The sequence below is a fragment of the Meles meles genome, chromosome 13 (genome assembly GCF_922984935.1).
Source record: "Meles meles chromosome 13, mMelMel3.1 paternal haplotype, whole genome shotgun sequence".
Classification (NCBI taxonomy): domain Eukaryota; kingdom Metazoa; phylum Chordata; class Mammalia; order Carnivora; family Mustelidae; genus Meles; species Meles meles.
The window spans coordinates 62,748,117-62,771,110 of NC_060078.1; the positions used below are offsets into that span (position 1 = coordinate 62,748,117).

General features: G+C 38.9%; 1 protein-coding gene across 4 annotated transcripts; it reads left to right on the forward strand.

Annotated features, from left to right (window-relative positions):
- Nucleotides 1-19,067: 19,067 nt before the first annotated feature.
- On the forward strand, nt 19,068-22,949 carry SFR1 (SWI5 dependent homologous recombination repair protein 1). Of its 4 annotated transcripts, none has more exons than XM_046027571.1 (4): nt 19,068-19,146; nt 19,916-20,035; nt 20,649-21,059; nt 22,334-22,949. In XM_046027571.1, exons 2-4 carry the CDS (start codon nt 19,940-19,942, stop codon nt 22,523-22,525), a joined length of 699 nt encoding a protein of 232 aa, XP_045883527.1. In that variant the 5' UTR covers nt 19,068-19,146; nt 19,916-19,939; the 3' UTR covers nt 22,526-22,949. The 4 variants fall into 4 exon arrangements, with proteins under 4 accessions (XP_045883527.1, XP_045883528.1, XP_045883529.1 ...); XM_046027572.1 differs by having other exon boundaries at nt 19,091-19,232; nt 19,914-20,035; XM_046027573.1 differs by lacking the exon at nt 19,068-19,146 and adding an exon at nt 19,333-19,481 and having other exon boundaries at nt 19,914-20,035.
- Nucleotides 22,950-22,994: the final 45 nt, after the last annotated feature.

Consider the following 22,994-nt stretch of genomic DNA (forward strand, 5'->3'; position numbering starts at 1 on the left):
TCCAAAAATTGGAGTTCACGGATAAGAATCTTTTTCACGTAAGAACAACACATTCTTCTCCTTTCTTCTTCTTCTTCTCCTTCTTCTTCTTCTTCTTCTTCTTCTCCTTCTCCTTCTCCTTCTCCTTCTCCTTCTCCTTCTCCTTCTCCTTCTCCTTCTCCTTCTCCTTCTCCTTCTCCTTCTCCTTCTCCTTCTCCTTCTCCTTCTCCTTCTCCTTCTCCTTCTTCTTCTTCTTCTTCTTCTTCTTCTTCTTCTTCTTCTTCTTCTTCTTCTTCTCCTTCTCCTCTTCTTCTTCTTCAAGTAGGCTCCACACGCAGCACAGAGCCAATGTAGGGCTTGAACTCACAACCCTGAGATCAAGACCTGACCTGAAACCAAGAGCTGGACACTTAGCTGATTGAGCCATCCAGGTACCCCAATACATTCATTCTTAATAAAACAAATGACATCCCCCATACAGCAGAAAGTGAGCACACTGTTCATTTTTTTTTTAAAGATTTTATTTCATTTATTTGACAGAGAGAGAGATCACAAGTAGGCAGAGAGGCAGGCAGAGAGAGAGGAGGAAGCAGGCTCCCTGCGGAGCAGAGAGCCTGATGCGGGGCTCGATCTCAGGACCCTGAGATCATGACCTGAGCTGAAGGCAGCGGCTTAATCCACTGAGCCACCCAGGCTCCCCACACTGTTCATTTTTAGATGAGTCGGATATTCAGCAAATCATTAACTGCATGGATGAACCCCACATTCCATTAAGTGTTTATTTTTGTGCAGCTCTATTTACCTGAACACATCTGAGAACCTTGCATTTCCGAAGGCAGCTAACAGTGTTCGGCAGAGGACAGACATGGACTCAGAGGTGAAAGCCTGTTGGTATCTCAGAGACCTTCTCAGCCACACCTGAATCCCAAGATCATGGTTTATCATTGGGTAAGAATATTTTCAGAAAAGAAGTATAAGTCTATATATTTGCTATTTTAAAGTAATATTTAGATCTGGTAGATGGAAATCTCTAACAACAGAGATGGGTGATAGAGGATGAAAATATAATTTAGGATACTTTGAGAGCTCCTGTGATCTTCATACAAAAGAGTGTGATATAGGAGAAAACATGAACTAATGAATGAAGAGTGCCCTTCTAGCCTCACAGCAACTCACACTCAGGTAACACACTGCTTTGTTGTAGCTAGCAGTTGAAGGCACTATTTTATTGAATAAGCAACTATCACCATGTTTGTATGCATACAAATAGATATTAAAGTGTTTAACAATGGGTATCTATATACAATGGAATATTATTCTGCCATAAAAAAGAATGGAATCTTGCCCTTTGCAATGATGTGGTTGGGTCTAGAGTGTATTACGCTAAGTGAAATAAGTCAGTCAGAGAAGGACAAATACCATATGATTTCACTCATATGTGGAATTTAAGGAACAGAACAGATGAACATGGGAAAAAAAAAAAGAGAGGCAAGCCATAAAACAGACTCTTTTTTTTTTTTTTTAAAGATTTTATTTATTTATTTGACAGATAGAGATCACAAGTAGGCAGAGAGGCAGGCAGAGAGAGAGGAGGAAGCAGGCTCGCCGCTGAGCAGAGAGCCCGATGCGGGACTCGATCCCAGAACCCTGAGATCATGACCCGAGCCGAAGGCAGCGGCCTAACCCACTGAGCCACCCAGGCGCCCATAAAACAGACTCTTAACTGTAGAGAACAAACTGAGGATTGCTGGAGGGGAGGTGGGTGGGGGATGGATTAAATGGGTGATGGGGATTAAGGAGGATACTTGGGTGCTATATGTAAGTGATGAATCACTAAATCTTGTTCCTGAAACTAATATTACACTATATGTTAACTAACTGGAATTAATTGATTACTTTATTTATTTATTAAATATTTACTTATTTATTTTACAGAGCGAGTAAGCAGGGAGAGGGGCAGAGAGGGAGAGAAGCTGACTCTCCGCTGACCGTGGTGCCCAACACAGGGCTCAATCTTAGGACCCGGAGACCTTGACCTGAGCCTAAATCAAGAGTCAGATGATCAACCTACTGAGACACCCAGGTGCCCCACTAACTGGAATTTAAAAAAAAAAACAAAAAACCTGAAACACAAAAAAAGAAAAAGAAAAAGAAAGAAAAGAGAAAACCAATGATTTTCTTATAGTTGTAAATAATTTCTCATGATTTTGTTGTTTTAATATTTTCTTTTCTTTTTTTTTTAAGATTTTATTTATTTATTTGACAGAGAGAGATCACAAGTAGGCAGAGAGGCAGGCAGAGAGAGAGAGAAGGAAGCAGGCTCCCTGCTGAGCAGAGAGCCCGATGCGGGACTCGATCCCAGGACCCTGAGATCATGAGCTGAGCCGAAGGCAGCGGCTTAACCCACTGAGCCACCCAGGTGCCCCTGTTTTAATATTTTCCATGAAGAAAAAAGTTCATTAAGCCTAGGATCATTAAATATCAATCTAATCCTTTCCAATGTTTTGGTTTAGTAGAATTAGCATTATAGTGAGACACACTAGTGGTCTATATAATTTATATAATTATATAATTTCTGTATAATCTTGCTTAAAATGTTGTAAACCCATCCTGTCTCATGACAACTATGAGCTGCCTTTGATGTTATTCTTGACTTTGGATTTCATTAGTTCTATTTATGGATTGCATTTATTTTTTTTTTTAAGTTTTTTTTTTTATGGATTGCATTTATATGACATGCTTTTTTGGTTGTTTCTGAACACATTTGAGTGTTATCTGCTTTCTCTTCTTCTAATATATAATCAACACTCCCAGTATGTTGTTCTCAATGACTAAAAAGTGGGTTTATCTCTAACCCAGTGCTCGTAACCACACATCCAACAAAATTCACTCTAAGAGGGACAACTGGGTGGCTCAGCTGGTTAAGCCGCTGCCTTCTGCTCAGGTCATGATCCCAGGGTCTTGGGATCAAGTCCCACATCGGGCTCCTTGCTCAGCAGGGAGCCTGCTTCTGCCTCTGCCTGCCACTCTGCTTGCACGCGCTCTCTGACAAATAAATACATTAATTAATAAATTAATTCACTCTAAGACTAAAATGCAGTCATTAGATTTTCCTCATTAGTCCTGAGTATTTACTAGAAGCCACACTACATGCTTCTATGTGAACGAAGGCAGGTGAGAACAGTTACCTTCTTTTCCTGTCATGATATTAGTCACTTCTGAGGTGCTTCCCTGAGGAATGCAGGGGGAGGAGTGGAGGAAATATCTGCTGTCCAGACCCCCTCCAGGTTGAATATGTTCAGTATTCACATATTAAGGAATTCGAAGCCTTTTGGGATGACTGTGCCAGGAGTAAGAATTTACACATCCTGTCTTGAGTCTTGCGTTGATTCAGAGTATGGTTCAGTACTCCTCAGTGTGGGGCTGAGGGTTGATGGCCCATGGCAAGCCCTGAAACATTATTATAGAATCTTTCACTGGAATATTGACGTATCTTCTAATTGCCAAAGACAAATGCAAGATAGTCTATCTCTGAAATTTCAGGCCTAGAAAGCAACTATCTTTGCCCAGTACTTGGCAATAAATCCTTAACTTGATGTTACATAATTTAAACCACTGGCTAATGACATAAAAAGAAGTTTATATCCTCTCTGGGAAATAGCTATAGTTATAAAGGAGACAAAATCAATCAGCAATGGGAAAGCATAATCATTATAGAAACTGTATGAAGCGAAAGTAAAATTTAAAATCCATTCTACTGTAATGGTGGATACAAGTCATTATACATTTGTCAAAACCCACAGAATGCACATCACAAAGAATGAGCTCTAATGTAAACTATCCACTTTAGTTAAGAATAATGTATCAATATTGGCCTACAATTATAACAAATGTATCATGCTAATGAGGCAAGATGCCAATAATAGAAGAAATTGTTATTGGTGGGGAGAAAAGATGAGGGGATATATGGGAACTCTGTACTTCCTGCTCCATTTTTCTGTAAACCAAAAAGTCTTATAAAAAAAATAAGGTCTTCTAAAAAAAATAAAGTCTATTAATAAACAATCTTTCAAATTCAATAAGTATATATAATACAGCTAATATGTAGAAATGCTTGTTGCTACCTCAAAACTTCTGGATTTGAAAAAGGGATAAATCTTGAAACATGAAGAGAAAGTAATTGATTTATGGGCCGCTTGTCTTTTGTTTTCCTTGCTTTAAAAAATAACACACATAGAGAAAGGTACACAAATTATAATAATGCAGCTTAATGAATAATCACAAAGTGAACATACTCTCATAACCACCATCTATGGCAACAAATAGAACATCACTAGCCCTTAGCAACTCTGCTTTTCAGGAACTTTCAGTGCTGTAAGTTAATTTTGTGTGTTTTTGAAATTATTAAAAATGGAATCATATGATACATAATCTTTTGTGTATGACTTCTTTTGCTCAACATTGTAAGATTCATCCACACTGTCATGTGTAATACTGTGCAGGTTTCCACTGTATGAATATACTATATGTTATTTCTATATTGACATTTGAATTGTTTCGGACTTCGAGTATGCACAAAATTCCTGCTGGACCTACACCTCGGAGTGCACTCACTAGCTTATAGGATACGTACACATTTAACTTTAGTAACGAATGCCAGATATTCCACAGGACTTGACATTCCCACTAGCAGTGTGTAAGAGTTTCAGTTGCTCTATATCTACACCAACACTTAGTATGGTCAGTCTTTTTCATTTTTGCTATTTTGGTGGGTCTGTAGTAGTATCTCATTGTGGTTTTATTTTTAATTTCTCTGTTTACTAATGAAGTTTCCTACCTTTTCATGTATTTATTGGCCATTTGGATAGACCCTTTGGTGAAGTGCCTGTTCAAATTTCATGACCATTTTTAAGTTAGGACTGTTTGTCTTTTTCTTACTCATTTTCTTGGTATCAGTTATATATTTTGTAAATCACTCTCCCAACCTATGGCATGTTTCAATCTTCTTTAAAAAATTTTTAAAATAAACAGAACCCTTAATTGTTTCCTTAATGATCACTGTATTTTATTTCTTATGTAAGAAATCTTTCCATTTCCCAAGTTCATGAAGATATCCTTTCTTATAAGTCTTCTAAATTGTCATTTTTTAAAAAAGATTTTATTCAGGGACGCCTGGGTGGCTCAGTTGGTTAAGCGGCTGCCTTCGGCTCAGGTCATGATCCCAGCGTCCTGGGATCGAGTCCCACATCGGGCTCCGTGCTCCGCAGGGAGCCTGCTTCTCTCTCTGTCTCTGCCTGCCTCTCTGTCTGCCTGTGCTCGCTCTTGCTCTCTCTCTCTCTCTCTCTGACAAATAAATAAATAAAAATCTTTAAAAAAAAAGATTTTATTCATTTATTTCACAGACAGAGATCACAAGGAGGCAGAGAGGCAGGCAGAGAGAGAGGAAGGGAAGCAGGCTCCCTGCCGAGCAGAGAGCCCGATGTGGGGCTCGATCCCAGGACCCTGGGACCATGACCTGAACTGAAGACAGAGGCTTTAACCCACTGAGCCACCCAGGTGCCCCTAAATTGTCATTTTTTAATCTTTCACATTTGGATCTACATCCTCTTGGAACTGAATTTTGTGAATGGTGTGAATTAGGGGTCAATTTTAGTTTTTTCCCACATGGCTATCCAGTTGGCCTAGCAGCATTTATTTAAAAGATCCTTCTTTCCAGGCACCTGGGTGGTGCAGTTGTTTAAGCATTGGACTCTTGGTTTTGTCTCAGGTCAGCTCAGGTAGTAATCTCAGAGCTGTGAGACTGAGCCCCTTGATGGGCTCCAAGCTCAGCATGGAGTCTGCTTCAGACTCTCTCCTTCTGCTCTCCCCCCATGCTCTCTCTCTCTAAAATAAATATGTAAATCTTTAAAAACAAACAAATAAATAATCCTTATAGAATTTCTCTTTAGTGCTATCTTTTTTTAAAAAATTATTTTTATTTGAGAGAGAGAGTATGTAACCAGGAAGAGAGGTAGAGGGAGAGGGAGAAGCAGACTCCCCACTGAGCAGTGAGCCCGACCATGGGGCTTGATCCCAGGACCATCCCAGGACTCCAGGATCATCACCTGAGCTGAAGGCATTTATATACTTAACTGACTGAGCCAGCCAGGCACCTCAGTGCTATCTTTATCATAGGTCAAGTCTCTGCTTCTACATGGGTATACTTTGGACTCTGCTTCACTGTTACGCATCACTCTTTGCTCCAATTCCACACTGCCTAGATATCACGATATCTTGATATCAACAAGATATCAACAACTAGTTCTCTTTGTTTTTCCTCTTTGTTTTTCTTTTTTCAATGCATCTTGGATGTTCTTGGACCTTTGCATTTCCAGTTAAACTTCACAATGAACCTGTAAAACACACCCATATACACAAACATCTGCCAAGAATTTTTAAAAAATGAAATTGCACAAAATCCATATACCAACTTGAGGGAACTCAATGTCTTTAAAATGTAGTCTTCTAATTAAGGAGACTTTGTCTCCTTGTCTACATCTCCATTTATTAAGGTCTATGAGTTCTTAGAATAATGCTATATGGCTGCATATATTTTATAGTTCATATGCTTTATAAACATACAGTTAATATGTCTAATGTTTATAGTTTATATGCTTATATGTTTTATAAGTTTATATGTTCCATAATTTTATAGATTATACATTTCATAGTTTTCTCTGTAGAGGTTTTATGTCTCTCCTGGGTAGTAATGTTTTTGACCCTATTTGAGATAATGTTTTTAAAAATTTCATTTTATAAGTTTAATAGATTTTTTTAATCATTTTGACCCTATGTGTAGTAATTTTGCTATATTCTCCTATTACTTAGAATAATTTATTTGCAGATTCTTTTGGATTTTCTTTATACTCAGTCATATCATCTGCATATGTTTTGTTTTTTTCTTTCTAGTCCTTCTATATTTTCTTTCCTTCTTTTTTGCCTTATACTTTTTAATAAGAATTACATCATCATTCAGAATGATGAATAGAAATGATAATAGTAAGCATTCTTAGTATTCTCAATTTTAAAGGAAAAGTTTTCAACATTTCACCATTATATTTATTATAGTTTTTAAATACTTTATAGGTAAGTTTTTAAAAATTACTAATTTGCTTTTACTTAGCATGAATTAATATTGACCTTTATCTAAATGCTTTTTATTAACCATCTACTTAGATGGTCATGTGATTTTTTTTTTTTTTTTTTTTTTTTTTGGCCAATATGGTGAACTATGTTGACTATCAAGTGCTAAAATAGCATTGTACTCCTGTAATAAACCCATTTTGGTTATTCGCCTTATATATTTTGTGATTTGATTTGTTTAAAAAAAATATTAAGATTCTAATTCCTTAAGCTCAAGGTTGTCAGAATGTAGAAAAAAATTTTGTGGACTAAAGGATTTGCTTGTGGCGTATTCAGCAATATCAGGGCTCAATTAGCTACAGTAAGAGAGTTGTCCCAGAAATTCTTCCAAGAGGGTTCTAAATTTACCCTGTGTAAAGCTAAGGTTAACCATCAAGCTTTTCTTACAAACCCAACTGTGGTCTGGGTACAGAAGCCTTAGGAAGAAAGACTGTTCCTCCTAATTTTTGTTAGGGCTTCAGATTCACTTCACAGCAAAAAAGCCAGCCCTTGAGATAAGCAGTTAATAAAAATACCTTCAATGTGAAGCATTACTTGCAAAAAATGAAACTTGATTCAAACAGAAGTGTTCATCTAGGCCTTCTTCAGTGGTATAAAGTATCTGGAGAAGCCTAGACTTGGGTCTCAGAATTCATGCCATACTCTTTGAGCCATTTTATTTATGTCTCGATAATTAGATTTCCAAATCCTTTTCTTCTACGCCCCTGAATTAACATGGAAGACTTAGTGAGAGGGTCTTGATGGAAGAAGTAATGCTGAGCCACACTGTCAGAGGAGGCTGCCCCAGGCTATTCAGCAGACTGGAGTCCTATAGTCCTTGTTAATCAGTTCTGCCAGTCAATACCTAAAAACGTGCTGAATTCACCTACTTATCAAGAACAAGCAATCAATAAGTCACTCTGAGCCTCAGAGGATTTCTGAGAGGAAGATGAGTCAAGATGTGGTCATTTGTGTTTTCTGAAGTTTGAGCAGCTGGTTGAATAGCGCTGTTCTCTCTACTTGGGGATGACTAGTATAGAGCGTGGGCTAAAGCAGGATGTGTTTCCTCTATGTTTCCCATTTCTTCTTACTCTCACTCTTTAGGACATCCTCGTATATAGTGACTCTAGGAGAGACAGATGGACTTATCCGCTCATAGCGTGTAGCACAAGTAACAAAAGTGTGTAACTCTTGTTAACGAAGATTTCAGTTTTTAAAAAGAGACTGTATTTTAAGATAGTGTTCCTCTAATATAAGAGGGGGTTAGGTGATAAACAGTGGGGCTCTCCATGGATATTTTAGTAGTCTTAAGTGTGGCCTAAAACCCAGGACTCTATAGCTTCAAACAATGAGATGCTGGCAATAGCAGATCATGGAATTCTGCAAGTGGTCAAGCATGGGGATGACATGGGCTCTTTGTGGAACAAAATAAAATAAAGCTATATTTCGTTTTGTCATATGAACTAAGAGCAATACTACTATCAAGAAAAATGACCAAAGTCTTTACCCCAAGAAATCCCCAAAACTTCTATTATACAAATATTTGTTAAATGTTGAGTAAACATTTAAACCAGTTTACTGATGTTTCTTCTTAATATTCCTCTGCTACCTATTCATTTGTTATCGGTTGTCCATTAGCAGACAAAAAAGTGTTAAGAAGAGTGAATAGAAAAAATTGTAATTGGAAGCATCTTATATCTATATTTTTTCTGCAAATTTAGAAAAGATCACCCTAATTTCGATTTTACCTATAAAACACCTTGAACTAGCTCATGGAACAGCATTGTTCTACTGGAGCACAAGTTGAGGAAATTTGGCTAAATGAAAGATAGAGAAAAGCTCTCTGATCAAGTCACTCTCTTGTTCTGCCCCTGACATTTGTCCTCATCCTCAACTTTAAGGTAACTACCACCAGTATCACTACCTTCACCACGATTATGTGGAGAGTAACTATCTGGAAAGTTCCATATTAAACACATTATCTGCATCATTATAATTCATAGAGTAGATATTATTACCTCATTTGATAAATGATTTGAAAGACGAGAGAGAGAGAGAGAGAGAGAGAGCGAGAGAGCCAGGGGAGGGGCAAAGGGAGAAGGAGAGATTCTCAAGCCAACTCCAAGCTGAGCACAGAGCCCAGTGCAGGGCTCAGTTTCACAACACTGAGATCATGACCTGAGCTGAAATCAAGAGTCAGATGCTCAACAACTTGAGCCATGCAGGTGCCCCTGTTTACCAGTTTATTAAAGGATATGATAAAGGATACAGATGAATAGCCAGAGGAAAAGATGCATAGGGTGAGATCTGGGAGGGCCCCTAAGCAGAAGGGTTTCTGTCCCTGTGGAGTTGGGATATGTCACTCTCCTTGTACATGAATGTGTTCACCAACCTGGAAGCTCTTCAGATGCTGAACCATTGGGATTTTACGGAAGCTTCCTCACAGCGACATGATCAGTTATTAACTCTGTTTCTAACCCCTCTCCCCTCTCTAGAGAAGTGGTTGGGGAGGGGTGGTGTCTGAAAATTCCAAACTTCTAATTGTGACTTGGTCTTTTTGGTAACCAGTTCCCAACAATAATCCAAAGAGTGCAGTGAAAATTCTGCCTGCTGTTAATATCGCTCCATCCCTTGCTCTATTAGGCAACCACACTGTAACTTTCTCTTCTTACTTAGGGATTTGCATCTTTTAAATCAGAGTGACTGATTTAAAAATTAATCATTTATCCGTTCAGAACACACTTATTGAGCACCTATGGTAAGCAACAAAATTTAACAGAAGTGAGGACATGAGTTCCAGAAGATGACAGTAAAAGTAAGCAGAGCAACCAGGAGTGTGTACTGCCATGGCAAGTGGCAGGTAGTGAGAGTCAGCCTGAAGCCCCAGGGCTGGGAGACTGGGACTCTGATGATACGGGAGGGCTTCTGAGGCAGGAAAGGTCATTGAAGAAAAAAAAAAAATCCTCCATATAACAAATTTCCAAACTGATGGAATCTATGTGATAAATACTGACGTGTCCAATTTGTCTTTGTAAATTCCTTAAAAATATATTTACTTTTCCACGTTTAGCACCTAGCACATCTTTCAGAGTGTCCATTTAATCGTTGTTTCTACATGGAATTTTATCTGTAAGTTTAACTTTCTGTGAACTGAGTAATGATGGGAACTGGTTAATTTCAGGTGGATCAAAATGTACCCAAACTGGAATGAGAAAACCTCAGAACTTGGAAAGATTACTCTTTTTTATACAATTCATAGTTGAGAAAACAGAGACCACAGAATTTAAATGAATCTGTCAGAGTCACACAGCACATTAGTTGTTAGTAGCAGGGTCAGTAAAGAACTCGGCTGCTCTGATTCAGTCCTATCCCCTGCTGCAGCCCTATTTCCAGGAGAATGAATGAATCAGAGAAAAACAGGTGTAAACATCAGTATGTATCATTTGTATTCATCCAAAGTTGTATTCAAACAAAAATCCCAAACGACTTTCCCATTTCCCCCAATTTAAACTGACAACCCATGATTATGTCATATGTAAGCAACCTCACCTTCACAGTTTGTGACCACAGCCCATTTCTTCCCCAACTCACTGCACACAACAACGAAACTCAACAATGAAAAGGTTTGGAATGCTAAAGAAAATTGAAGTAAGGTCTGTGGCTTTACAGCCTTACTCATTTAAAATTTTACCTACTATAAAATGTGGCTTAAAATTTACAAGATATAATCAGTTTTACCCCAATTATTATAATACTGCATCAGTCTTCAGAAAGTATAGGTATAACTATAATGCATGTTTACATCTTTATTAATCATAAAATCTTAAACTTCCATAATCCTTTTTATTCAATAGTATCAAAGGCCTTAAAGAACATGAGGTATGCATTTCTCATTAAGAAAAAAGTCATGATTTTCTCAGAATATAGCTCCAGTGAATGTGTCCAGATTTCATGGTGTTTGATCTGCATTTGGACCTCAAAATCCAGGTTAAATTTGCAGCATATCTTGCAGTATGGCATAACCAAGCCTAGTAATCACTAATGCATTATTTTAAAAATGGTGTTTTAAACACAAGAGTTTTATTCTCCTTAAGGGCAAGAAACATATAGTAAAGATAGATTCCTCCCCCCTTTTCCCTCTCATTTTTTCTTCTACAAAATTCTTGGCACTGAATTTTGAACTCTTGAAGATGGGTTCAGTTATCGATGTAGTGATCCAGGAAAGTTTCCTATAATCTTAGCTTGAGCAGTTATTGATGGGTTCATAAAGCTTGCCTTCAAAGCTTCTAAATAGTATGCAAAAGTTCAATTCTAGCTTTTTAGTACAGACCTATGATGGTTCAACTTATGATTGCTCAACTCTACCGTGGTGCAAAAGCGATATGCATTCAGTAGAAACCATAAAAATAGAGAATCTTAAACTTACAATTTTGAATTTTGATCTCTACTATGCAGCAACAGGGAACCCCAGCCTGCAGCCATGCAGTCATGAGGGGAAACAACTCATACACTTAAAACTATTCTGTACCCATACAAATCTTCCCTTTTCAGTATTCTGTCTCCCTTTTCAGTATTCAATAAATTAGATGAGATATCCAACATTTTATTATGAAATAGATGACTTTGTCCCAGTGTAGGCTAATGTAAGTGTTCTGAACACATTAAATTCAGGCTAAGCTAAGGATATTTGGTAGGCTAGGTGTATTAAAGCATTTTTGACTTAATGATATTTTCACTTTACAATGGGTTTATCAGGATGTAACTCCACCAGAAGTAGAGGGAGATTTATATTCTCATTTGTCCACATAATCCTAAACTGTAGTCTTTCAAACCTGTAATAATATGCTATTTTCACTCCCTAAAATCAAGTCACTTCAGGTACCGGCTCACTACATCTACTGTTTGATATCAGTGAATTTTCTTTTTCTGAAATGAATTCTCTTCTTAGAGTTTATTTTGGGAACTTAATCCCATTCTCAGCACAGAAGAATTCTATTTAGGTTGAGGGGATCAGCAAGTCTGATTCTTTAACTATAAAAATGGATATAGACATAGCAGATTACATTGCTGGGTAAAATTGGTTTGATTAGGATTGATTCATCCTGAAAATTAGTGACTGAAAATAAATTGCTATCCCTATAGACAATTGCTGGAATGAAAAAAAGTCAGCTTCACAAACCTAAAGGAAACAGCTCTGAGTGAAGATAATATGTACTGGTGAAGCTGCTTTTTTAAAAAAGAGGAACATCTTGCCAAAGATTCAAACTCATCCTTTTGGGGCAGCTTAATTGCACAAGCTTTATGTTAATTATTGTTATGTTAAAGACTTGGCATCTTTACAAAAATCTTAAACTTGTACGTGCAGGTTTAAAGTACCCTATTCCAATGGCCCAGAGTTAGGCTAGGAAAGCATTTCAGATAATGGCAACCTATGGTAATGCTTTTTTTTTTTTTTAACCTATGGGCAGTTTATAATTTATAGTTTCATAGGAATTTGCTTAACAAATGTGGACGTGATTAGTTGCCTGCCTTCCAAAACCCAAGCCTGTGTTCTTTGGTATCATGGTATGCTATCTACCCAATGACAGGCTTTTAAAAGTCTGAGAAGACCATGTTTGTTGATGAGTGTTATCCCTGCATTTGGTGTGAATTCCACACACAGTAGCTCTTTGGTAACATAGAAGTTGAGTTTTTAATATCCAGCATTCATAGAAAAGCATAGATTCACAAGTTATAACACAGTGTAAGGAAGAGGGTAAGCAATGCGATGGAGGTAGACTAAACCATGGTTCCCATGCACCGTGGACTACTGGAAAACAACTGAATGACCTTCTCTTGACTTAAGAATAAGATAAAAGGAAAGTCTGTAAATGGTTCTAAGGAAAGGATAATATGACTTACGATGTCACATCAAAAAGTGAAAAATAACTGAGATAATGTACTTGATAGCTGCTACAATAATAACCAGAGGGGCACGTAAGGGAAAATTTTGGGAGGTGGGAGGTTTGGGAAGAGTTTGAGTTAAAGGTGTACATTGTTGAAGGATAAGTATTATCTGTCTTAATTTTGTGTTAAGGACATTTAAATAGCTGAGTGAAGTCCTGGAGGACCAGGTCAGTGTGAATGTAGCTGTGTTCTATGCTTCCTTCCCAAGATCTTATCCATGGGAAATACATATTTTCACTATAAAAATATGGCAGTATCATTTGTCAGTTGAGGGTGACCAGTATTATCATCAAGTTTCACACATTATTTTTTGGTGGCGACGGAGGTGTGACAGAGTGGAGAGCTGGGTGATGTTGATGTCACTGACAAGTTAGGCATGGTGTGGGGGACATGGGCATGAGGCAGGAAAGAGGATCGAGGAAGAAAGCCCTTTGCTCAAGCCCACCCCCCCCATCTTTGATTATGCCTCCCCAATGGATCCACCCTGGGGATTCAGATCTCTTCGTCAGGGGCTCTCTCTGCATTTGGGGGATTTGGTACCGCTCATAAGGCCCATGATGAAAATCTAAGACATTTTTATGTTGCCTTTGGGAATGGTGGGTAAGAGGTGAAGTTTCAATCTAGCTGTCAGATCCTGAACTGGACCAGAAAATTCTTGGTTATAGGCTGATTCACAGATTTTCTCTACTACTACGCTTATCATCAAAGTTGCCAACGGGCTAGAAGAACATATGAAAAAAGATCAATAGCATCCTAAAATATGGTAGAATTGTCTCTTCACTCCTTATTTTCCTGGTATCATGGGACATTCTTGCTTCTCCATCTAAAAGAAAGCTTTTATACTCTCAAGACTGAAACAATAATGAGAGTCAAGGGTAGAAAACTACACTGACTTCTCTGCCAGCACTTCAAACAGATTTCAATACTGTGAAATTATCCTGGGAGTTGTTATCTCTCAAACTTCAGGTAGTTAAGGATGATTATAAGACATGTTCTGTTGCTTAAGGATTTGCTGAAATCTAATGCCTTTTCCCCCCAAATGAATGCAGCAGTGACATTTGAGTTAATTAAGGATCTGAAAAAGATGTCCCTTTTAGCTATACTTTTATTACCATTACCTTTCCACAGTCTAACTCCTGTGCCACGACCCTCCCTCCCACACACACCCTACCCCCTTCCTCACAATTACTAATCTAACCTGAATCACTCTATTCTCCAAGAGAACACACCCCAGTGACAGCAATGAATCACAGACGCTCTTGTTCCTCTAGTCATTTAATGGACTTGACAAAATGCCAGGTCTAATAAAATAAAAGGAAGGAACACCAGGTGAAAGGAGCTCTTTAGGTTCTTGTTCAGTATATTACCCTCGGTATTAGTTACCAGATAAGTTTTCTAGTTGCCCAGTGGTGGACAAGTTTTTATTACACAACTGCTATTGACCCTCCCCATGTCTTCACACTCTAAGTAGCCATCGTACTCAGTAAGGCAACCAACCTCTCAGGGATGCCTAGCAGCTAAGGTAAGGGCTCTTTCATCTTGAGGTTGAAAACAAAATTGCTTTTGCTTAATGTAGCTAGAGAAAATTAAACCGTTTACCCACAAAGGTCACACTTGGATTTAAAAAAAGTCTTCAGTGGGCTCTACAAATCAATCAATTATACATTATAGAATTCCATAGGAGGTCTCTAAAGAAAAGAAATAGAAATAGTTTGTCAGTCACTTAAAGGGAAATTTATAAGATGACAACACTAAAACATATCTTCTTTACCATGGATAGGTCTGCAGGAATGGAATTGATGGCAAGAGAAACATAGAGGGAAGTTTCTGATTTTCAACTTATATAGAAATGTCAGAAGAAATATTGAAAGCCACTTAAGAGAATTTAGGAGAGGGGCGCCTGGGTGGCTCAGTGGGTTAAAGCCTCTGCTCAGGTCATGGTCTCAGAGTCCTGGGATAGAGCCCCGCATCAGGCTCTCTGCTCAGCAGGGAGTCTGCTTCCCTTCCTCTCTCTCTGCCTGCCTCTGCCTGCTTGTGATCTCTGTCTGTCAAATAAATCAATGAACTCTTAAAAAAAAAAAAAAAAGAGAGAGAGAGAATTTAGGAGAGTTTTTACGAGTGTTATAAATTTGTATTAAATTTTGTTTAACTTGCCCTAATGAACATTATAAATCAACTTAATCATGTGGATTTTACACAATACCTCACCCAATTAGATTTTAATCGTTTTACAAATGTACATTTATATTTTTAATTGTTAAAAAAATCTATGGATACTAGGTGTATCTATATAATATAAAAATGGTATTAATACAGGAAAGTCAATGGAATGGAATTTAGGTCACTCTGAGATTACTGTTAAGATTTGTAAAATAATGCTACAACTAAGAATTTTAAAATAAATAAACCCAGTGAAATGAAATTTTAAATTGTGGCTTAACTGTCTGTGTGTGTGTGTGTGTGTGTGTGTGTGTGTGTGTGTGTGTGGTTTATGTGGAGAAAGAGAGAAAGACTATTTTCTTCTTACCATTAAAAAAGAATAAAAAAGCCTCATAAAGATTTTTAGGCCTATGTCATCATCTCACTGACAATAATCACAGACTAAGGGAAGAAACATTCACCACTCCCTAATGAATAACAAAGTAGCTAACAGTAGCCTTGGGTATTGGAGAAATTTAAAAACACAGGGAAAGCCTGCCTTAGGTTAATATTAATTACTATTATCATAGAATTCTATTGCTCAAATTGTTCTCTATGGTAGAATAAGGAGTCCTTGCCTTCTGGCTCTCTAGGGCAGTGTTTTTCCCACCCTGAAAAATTTCAAGTAACATACAATGTCCCATGTCACAAACAACAAACTACTTATAAAACAATAGATTTTGGGCACTTAAAGTCATGGAAGTGTTTGCTAGGCTTTCTCTAAAGATAAAATGAAAACTGTACGGAGGCTATATTCCAGATTCCTTACACTAAGTCGAGAGTGGAAGCTATGTTTCCACTCGCGGATGTCACTGGAGTAAGTAAAATACAAACTTAAATGTGGGAAGACCGTTCAGTTGTAACAACACATGGAAGTCAGAGACGCAGGTCAACAAACGCACATTTCTAAAATACAGGTTCTTCTGAATAGTTATTCTGAAGTTCTTTGAAAATCCGGCCCAAACAATCCCATCTAATATAGCAGTTCACATAACAAGCAAGTCAGAACATTTGCAAGGCAACATGTTGTTTTCCTTTATGCAGCCAGCAAAAACACAGCTCTAAGCTTGGGCTGTCCTGATAGAAGGATTTTGGAGCAGCTGATTTTAGAGAATCATAAAAACAACCCAACCTTATGCCCCAAGGTATAAAGAATATGCAGAGTCTGCATTGTGCTTCTAGTGTCAGGACAAATCAGTCTGCTCTTTTCAGTGTGAGTAACTGATGCCAATGGGTGAGTAAAGGGAGAAGTAAATGTACAGACAGACCTTTGGCTTGATGTGGTAACACTTGTGTCAGAAAATCACGAGTTTGGGGTACCTGGGTGGGTCAGTTGGTTAAGCATCTGCTTTTGGCTCCAGTCATGGTTCCAGGTCCTGGGATCCAGCCCCCTCGACTGGTTCCCTGCTCAACCGGTAGCCTGCTTCTCCCTCTGCCCCTGCCATTCCCTCTGCTTGTGCTCTGTCAGGTGGGTAAATAAAGTCTTTGTATTAAAAAAAAAAGAAAAAAGAAAATCATGAGTTCTCTCTTTCATTTTGTAAATTTCTTGAGGTTAATTTATACAATTTTTTAAAATTTAGAAGGGAAATATATATTAATTATATATGGAGGAACCAAGTTTTCTGCTACTTTCGACTTAAATTGTGTGGGGTTTTCTGGATTACACTAGCTTTAACAAAAGCTGGACTTTTTGGGGAGATAAAGCAGAGGGATGAAAGAAGGGGTGCCTGGGTGGCTCAGTGGGTTAAGCCTCTGCCTTCGGCTCAGGTCATGATCTCAGGGTCCTGGGATCGAGCTCCGTGCCGGGCTCTCTGCTCGGCGGGGAGCCTGCTTCCCTCTCTCTCTGCCTACTTGAGATCTCTCTCTGTCAAATAAATAAATAAAATCTGAAAAAAAAAAAAAAAAGAAGGATGAAAGAATTACCATGCATACTGTTATATCGATTAAGGAATGGTGAATATAGTAGCATATATAAAACAACAACTATGGAGTACTTCCTAAATATCTACTGCTGTTTTCTTTGCCCATCATGAATTCTCATTTAATCCTCCAATCCCTAGGATACTAGGGATACTATTATACCTGTTTTACAGATGAGGAAACCTGGGCAAAGAGACACTACTTGACAAAGCATATAAAATAATGGTGTCAGGATTTGAACCTAGGCAATTCGCCTCCAAGGTTTACGTCCTTAATCACTGCACTGGGTTGTCTTCAGTTTCTCTGTATCTGACTACTTAGGACTCAGTTATTCCTCGGGGTCCTGGCACCTCTAAGCTATTAGCTCTTTGCAAAGAGACAGTATCAACGTTTAAAATGCAGATTCAGGGGCGCCTGGATGGCTCAGTGGGTTAAAGCCTCTGCCTTCTGCTTGGGTCATGATCCCACGGTCCTGGGATGGAGTCCTGCATCAGGCTCTTTGCTCGGCGGGGAGCCTGCTTCCCCCTCTCTCTCTGCCTGTCTCACTGCCTACTTGTGATCTCTGTCTGTCAAATAAATGAATAAAATCTTTAAAAAAATAAAAATAAAATGGCCATTCATTAGGTTGAAAACACCAGCTCCTTAAAATTCCCAACTTCCAGGTGACTCAGAAATTACTGAGTAATTGTCTTTCCCCAAACCCAGTGCTCCACCCGATTTATTTAACTTTGTTGTTGCGCAGCAACAGAACATTGCTACCAGGAAGTGAGGTTGGTTTTTTTTTTTTATGTTTTATATTTAAAAGTAATCTCTACAGCTAAGGCGGGGCTCGAACTCAGCTCCCCCCGCCCCCTCCCCATCAAGACCTGCCCTCTTGCGACTGAGCCAGCAAGGGCCCCACAGGAGGACAATTTTCCACGAAGGCGCTGCCCAGTGTTCAGCAAGGGCTAGATCTGCCTCAAACATCTGGATTCTGGAAAAACAGAAACAAACGTCTGAATTCAGGACCAACACAATCTTATTCAGTGATCGGTCTGCTTCCCGTGTAGCCCAAAGGGGTTTGATTCCAATCTGACCAGACTTGAAGCCAAGCTACAGAATCTAGATTTGGGGGTAGATGCAGTAGAAAACCTGTGAGAGAACCGCCGTTTGGGACATCAGTGACTGGAGAAGGGCTCGCCGGGCCTCTAGGAGCGATTTCTCACATGTTGGATTCTCAACAGGCCGCCCAAACGAGCGCTCTCCTCTTTGGCGGTCTCTGCTTAGGAGAGTTTAGGGCCGTAAATTTAACCCGTAGCCCTGTCTGCGGCTTCGGGTCCTGTCCGGTGTGAGGACGGACGTTTCGTGTGGGGAGAGAGGACAGAGACTAACGGGGGGGGGGGGGCAGCGGGGACAGGAAAACCTAGGTGCGGGGGAGGGGCGCGCTCAGGCGTACTTCGCGCGCACACACACACACACACACACACACAAAGGAAGCTGGAAGCGAAAACAAGGCCTGGAAAGAGGAGGTGGAAGAAAACCGCGAAGAGAAACGCAGCGCACTGACAATCCACCCCTCTGGCGTTCAGAGACTCTGCCTGACCCACCCCCAACGCGGCTGAGGCTCGCGGCCACGCGCGCAGAGCGCAGTAACCCTCCGCCGTCCTTGGGCGGAGCAGAGAGGAGAACGTCAGTCCACCGGGCCAATCACGCGTCTCTGCGGACCTCGCGTGACCCCCCCCCTCCCCCCCCGCTCAGCTTCCGCCTCCTCGCGGTCTCTGGAGGCCGCGCGCGCACGGGCGCGCGCCGTCACGCCACTCTAAGGCGCTGAACCCCGCGGAGCTGCGCGCATCGGTCAATTCAGCCAATCGCGCGTCTCTTCCGCCTCTCGTGCTGTCCCGCCCCGCCGCGGCAGCGCGCGTGTTCTGGCTCTGGGATGGCGGAGGGCGGTAGTCTCGGCTAGTGAGTGAATATCTCAAGAGTTGGGCTGTTTTGGGCGTCTGTGGTGGAGTCGAGTAGAGCTCTCTTTCTGCGGTCTGGGGGCGAGAGTGAGCTGGGGTCTCTCGAGGGCTAGTGTGGGTGTTCTGCAGTAGTGGGAGGAAGGAAGAAACTCCCCTCCATATCCCATTAAAGTGGATGCCTTTGTCTGAGGAAAACGGTTTAAGCCAACTCTCCTTTCCAGGGTCTCTTCGCTACTGAAGCGACACAGACGGGCGTATGTTTATCTGGCTTGTGTTCCTTGTTCGTTAGGCCCGATTGGTCATTGGTTCTAGTCACACAGCTTTTTAGGGTTTAAGGTACTGTGACACGTCTGATGATGTTTTCCGAGTCAAGATTTCAGTTGTGTTTCCTTATAAAGCCGGCGTACCCAAATTAAAGAATTCCCGGAGAACTACAAAATTATTCTCGCTACCCTCTACATGGCGGGTTTTGAGGATATTTTGATAGATAAACCAAGTGGAGTGTTTATATGAAATGCTAATTTGTCCTGAAAAAAAAAAACAAAAAAAAACCAGGAGTCACCATGTGGACTAACACAGTCTTTCTTAGAAAAGTAAACGGGAAACTGCAAAAAGAGCAGGAATGAATCACAACTAAGTGAAGTTGTCGCTGGCGTATTTGTGGATGTTACATGTACAAGAGTAAAAAGTTCTTTCACAAAAATTGAGTATATCGCGGTATCAGTTATTTACATTATGATTTTTTTTTTTTTTTTTTTTTTTTTTAAGAGGTAGGCGAGGATTTCATTTCCGAGATGGAAAGCCCGTCCGACTCAGCTGTGATTTTACCTAGCACTCCACGGGCCTGCGCCAACCCACCATCTCCCCGTACAAGCAGTTTAAGAAAACAAGTATGAGTATCTTAGTTCTTTCGCTGGAGCTATTCTGTATTTCTACGTATTGTGCCAATAGTGGGTTTCATTCTACAGAAAACTGTCAATTAACATAATGTATAGATCAGTAAGTAGATACCGAACTATTAAATAATTTTAGGTCTTTATCATAAGATAATGTGTTTGACCCCCTCCCCCCATCCCTCACCCCCATCTTGAATCAGTTATTTTCATTTAGTTTCAGATCAGGTTACTACAAAATTCCAAATTGAGGACGTTTGAATCTGCAGTATTCTGAAGGTCTTTGGTGGCAGGGATCTAGGTCTTTTACTTAATTTGTAACTGAACCATTCATTAGTGTCAGGAATGTGCTAGTTGCTGAAGATATTTGTGATGACAAGGATGGGCGTCTCAACACTGTTTTAGAAGGGTTCTGACGTTTCTGAAACAAAAATGAAATTAACAGGGCTTGCAGGAATTACATTTTGTGGTGGTTACTTAAGATAAGTGGAGATACAAAGCCATCTAGTGGTGTCAACCACTTCTGTCAAATAAATACAAGGTTTTTATTTCTAATAGGTTTGTTTACACAGGAATGTTTTTCTTGATTAATGTTTTGTGCTTTTTTCAGCCTATGAGTGCAACACTTAGAGAACGGTTAAGGAAAACTAGATCTTCATTTAATTCCTGTTACAGTGTGGTAAAACGTCTTAAAGTAGAGAATGAAGAAAACGATCAGACTTTTCCTGAGAAACCAGCATCTTCAACAGAAGAAAGCTGTTTGGAACTTCAGGAAAATTTTAAACACAAAGATGGTGAATTCAAAGAAAGCACGTGTTTGAAAAATACCTTCAAGAATATCAGTGCGTGTGAATCTAAGTCTCTTGATACTGAGTCATGCAGTGATCTCCAAAGTGACTTTGTGAATGAGGAACTTCCCAAACAGGGATTAAGTGAAGAAAGAACAAAATTGATGAAGCAGATTGAAGATAAAGAAGACCTTCTTCGGAGGCTAAAACTGGTCAAAATGTATAGATCAAAGGTGAGAATAATTTCAGAACCACTTCTTAATATTTATTTTTAAATAAGTGATAGGAAAGTAATTTCAAAGAGAAAATGTTTATTTAAGCATAATAAGCAATAAGTCATACATTGAGAAACCTGGCTCCCAACCACTGTAACTCAAATGTAAGTCATAGATTTCGAGTAGAAGCGGCTCCTACACACCAGATACAACTTTAGAAAGTCTCAGCTCTCATTTAATGTGCAGTTGAAGTTTTTCTGTCTAGTTTCCAGCCGGTAGCAATATTAGTATCAAATGATAGAATCAAATACAGTGAGAACAAAAGTGACAGCTGCCAGTGAATGATTAAAAAAGCTAAAAATAGACCACAAAGTACAATAAAAATATATATTTTTAAAAGATTTTATTTATTATTTATTTGACAGAGATCACAAGTAGGCAGAGAGGCAGGCAGAGAGAGAGGAAGGGTAGAAGTCTCCCTGCTGAGCAGACAGCCCAATTCGGGGCTTGATCCCAGAAACCTGGGATCATGACCTGAGCTGAATGAAGGCAGAGGCTTTTAACCCACTAGGCCACCCGGGCACCCCAATAAAAAATATTTTTAGTAATAGTCTTGTGTTCTTCCAACTTATTCAAATGTTCCAGGTACTTGGTTTGATAAAACAACAAATACAAAGTAGGTTTTTAGATTTCATCTGGGCACTTGGGAGAAGATAACTTTTACTGACCCGGGTCATTCATGTATATGTAGTGGCTCCTTCCCCAGCAGCGTGGTATAAATGGTGGAATATTAGATCTGATATGCTGTCTTGAATTTTTAGAATTTTTCTAAATGTAACTACCCGGGTTTTATGAGATAGATAGTGATGATGGAAATATTAAGTTGAATATTTTAATTTATATTAATTGAATATTTTCATTTTTTAAAAGTACAGCTATAATAGTACATATAATACATATGTACAATACATATAAAAAGTACATATAATATAATGTTTTAATCTATATTGTTTCTTCTCTACATAGTTTTGCCCTATTTCATGATTTGATTTGTCCCTGAGGGTAAAGACGGTCCAGAGGTTGGACCAAACAAAATAGCCATAAAACTCAATTTGAGTGTCATTGCAGTCATTCTACTTAAAAGCGTCTTACTTTTTCCTGGGTAGAAGTCTCAATCCTGACCAAGTGTGTTACTCTTTAAACCTACTCATTTACTAATTTAACAACTTTCACTAAGTTAAAATAGTATGCTTAGCTAGGTATTGACCTATTTTTTTTTTTTCCTCTTTTAGAATGACTTGTCTCAGTTACAGTTGTTAATACAGAAGTGGAGAAGCTGTAGCCAGCTGTTGCTTTATGAGTTGCAGTCAGCCATGTCTGCGGAGAACAGGAAACTCAGCCTTACTCAGTTGATAGACAACTATGGGTTAGACGATAAGTTGCTACACTATAACAGAAATGAAGAAGAATTTATGGATGTTTAATTCATAATTATTTCCCTAGAATATTTTTGAGAATGATAAGTTAAAAGATACTTAATACATTTTAAAAGGAGGTAGAAACCATTATGTAAAATAAGATCTTAAATGAAAATTTAGTAGTCTGGATAAATTTGCCAAAGAAAACTTCATATTTAAAGAAATGCGAAAAAAAAAATCATGTTTAAAAAATAGTTTGGTTATTTCTGTAAGTCAATTTAATATATTGTTTATTGTGGGGAAAAGTTCTATTTTTTTTTAAGGTTTTATTTTAAATGTTAAAAAATAGTTAAGTCTGGTGAATGTGTAAACCTAAAGTGGTCTAAAAATGCCTGTCTCCTAAGTTTATGGACCGTGTTTCTATCCACTTACCACATACTTGCATCTGGATGGTGTAGCAGGTAATTAAACTTGTCCATATGTCATTTTATTTTTCCCTGTCTTTTCAAATTTGTTTATTCTTCATCTCATTTAG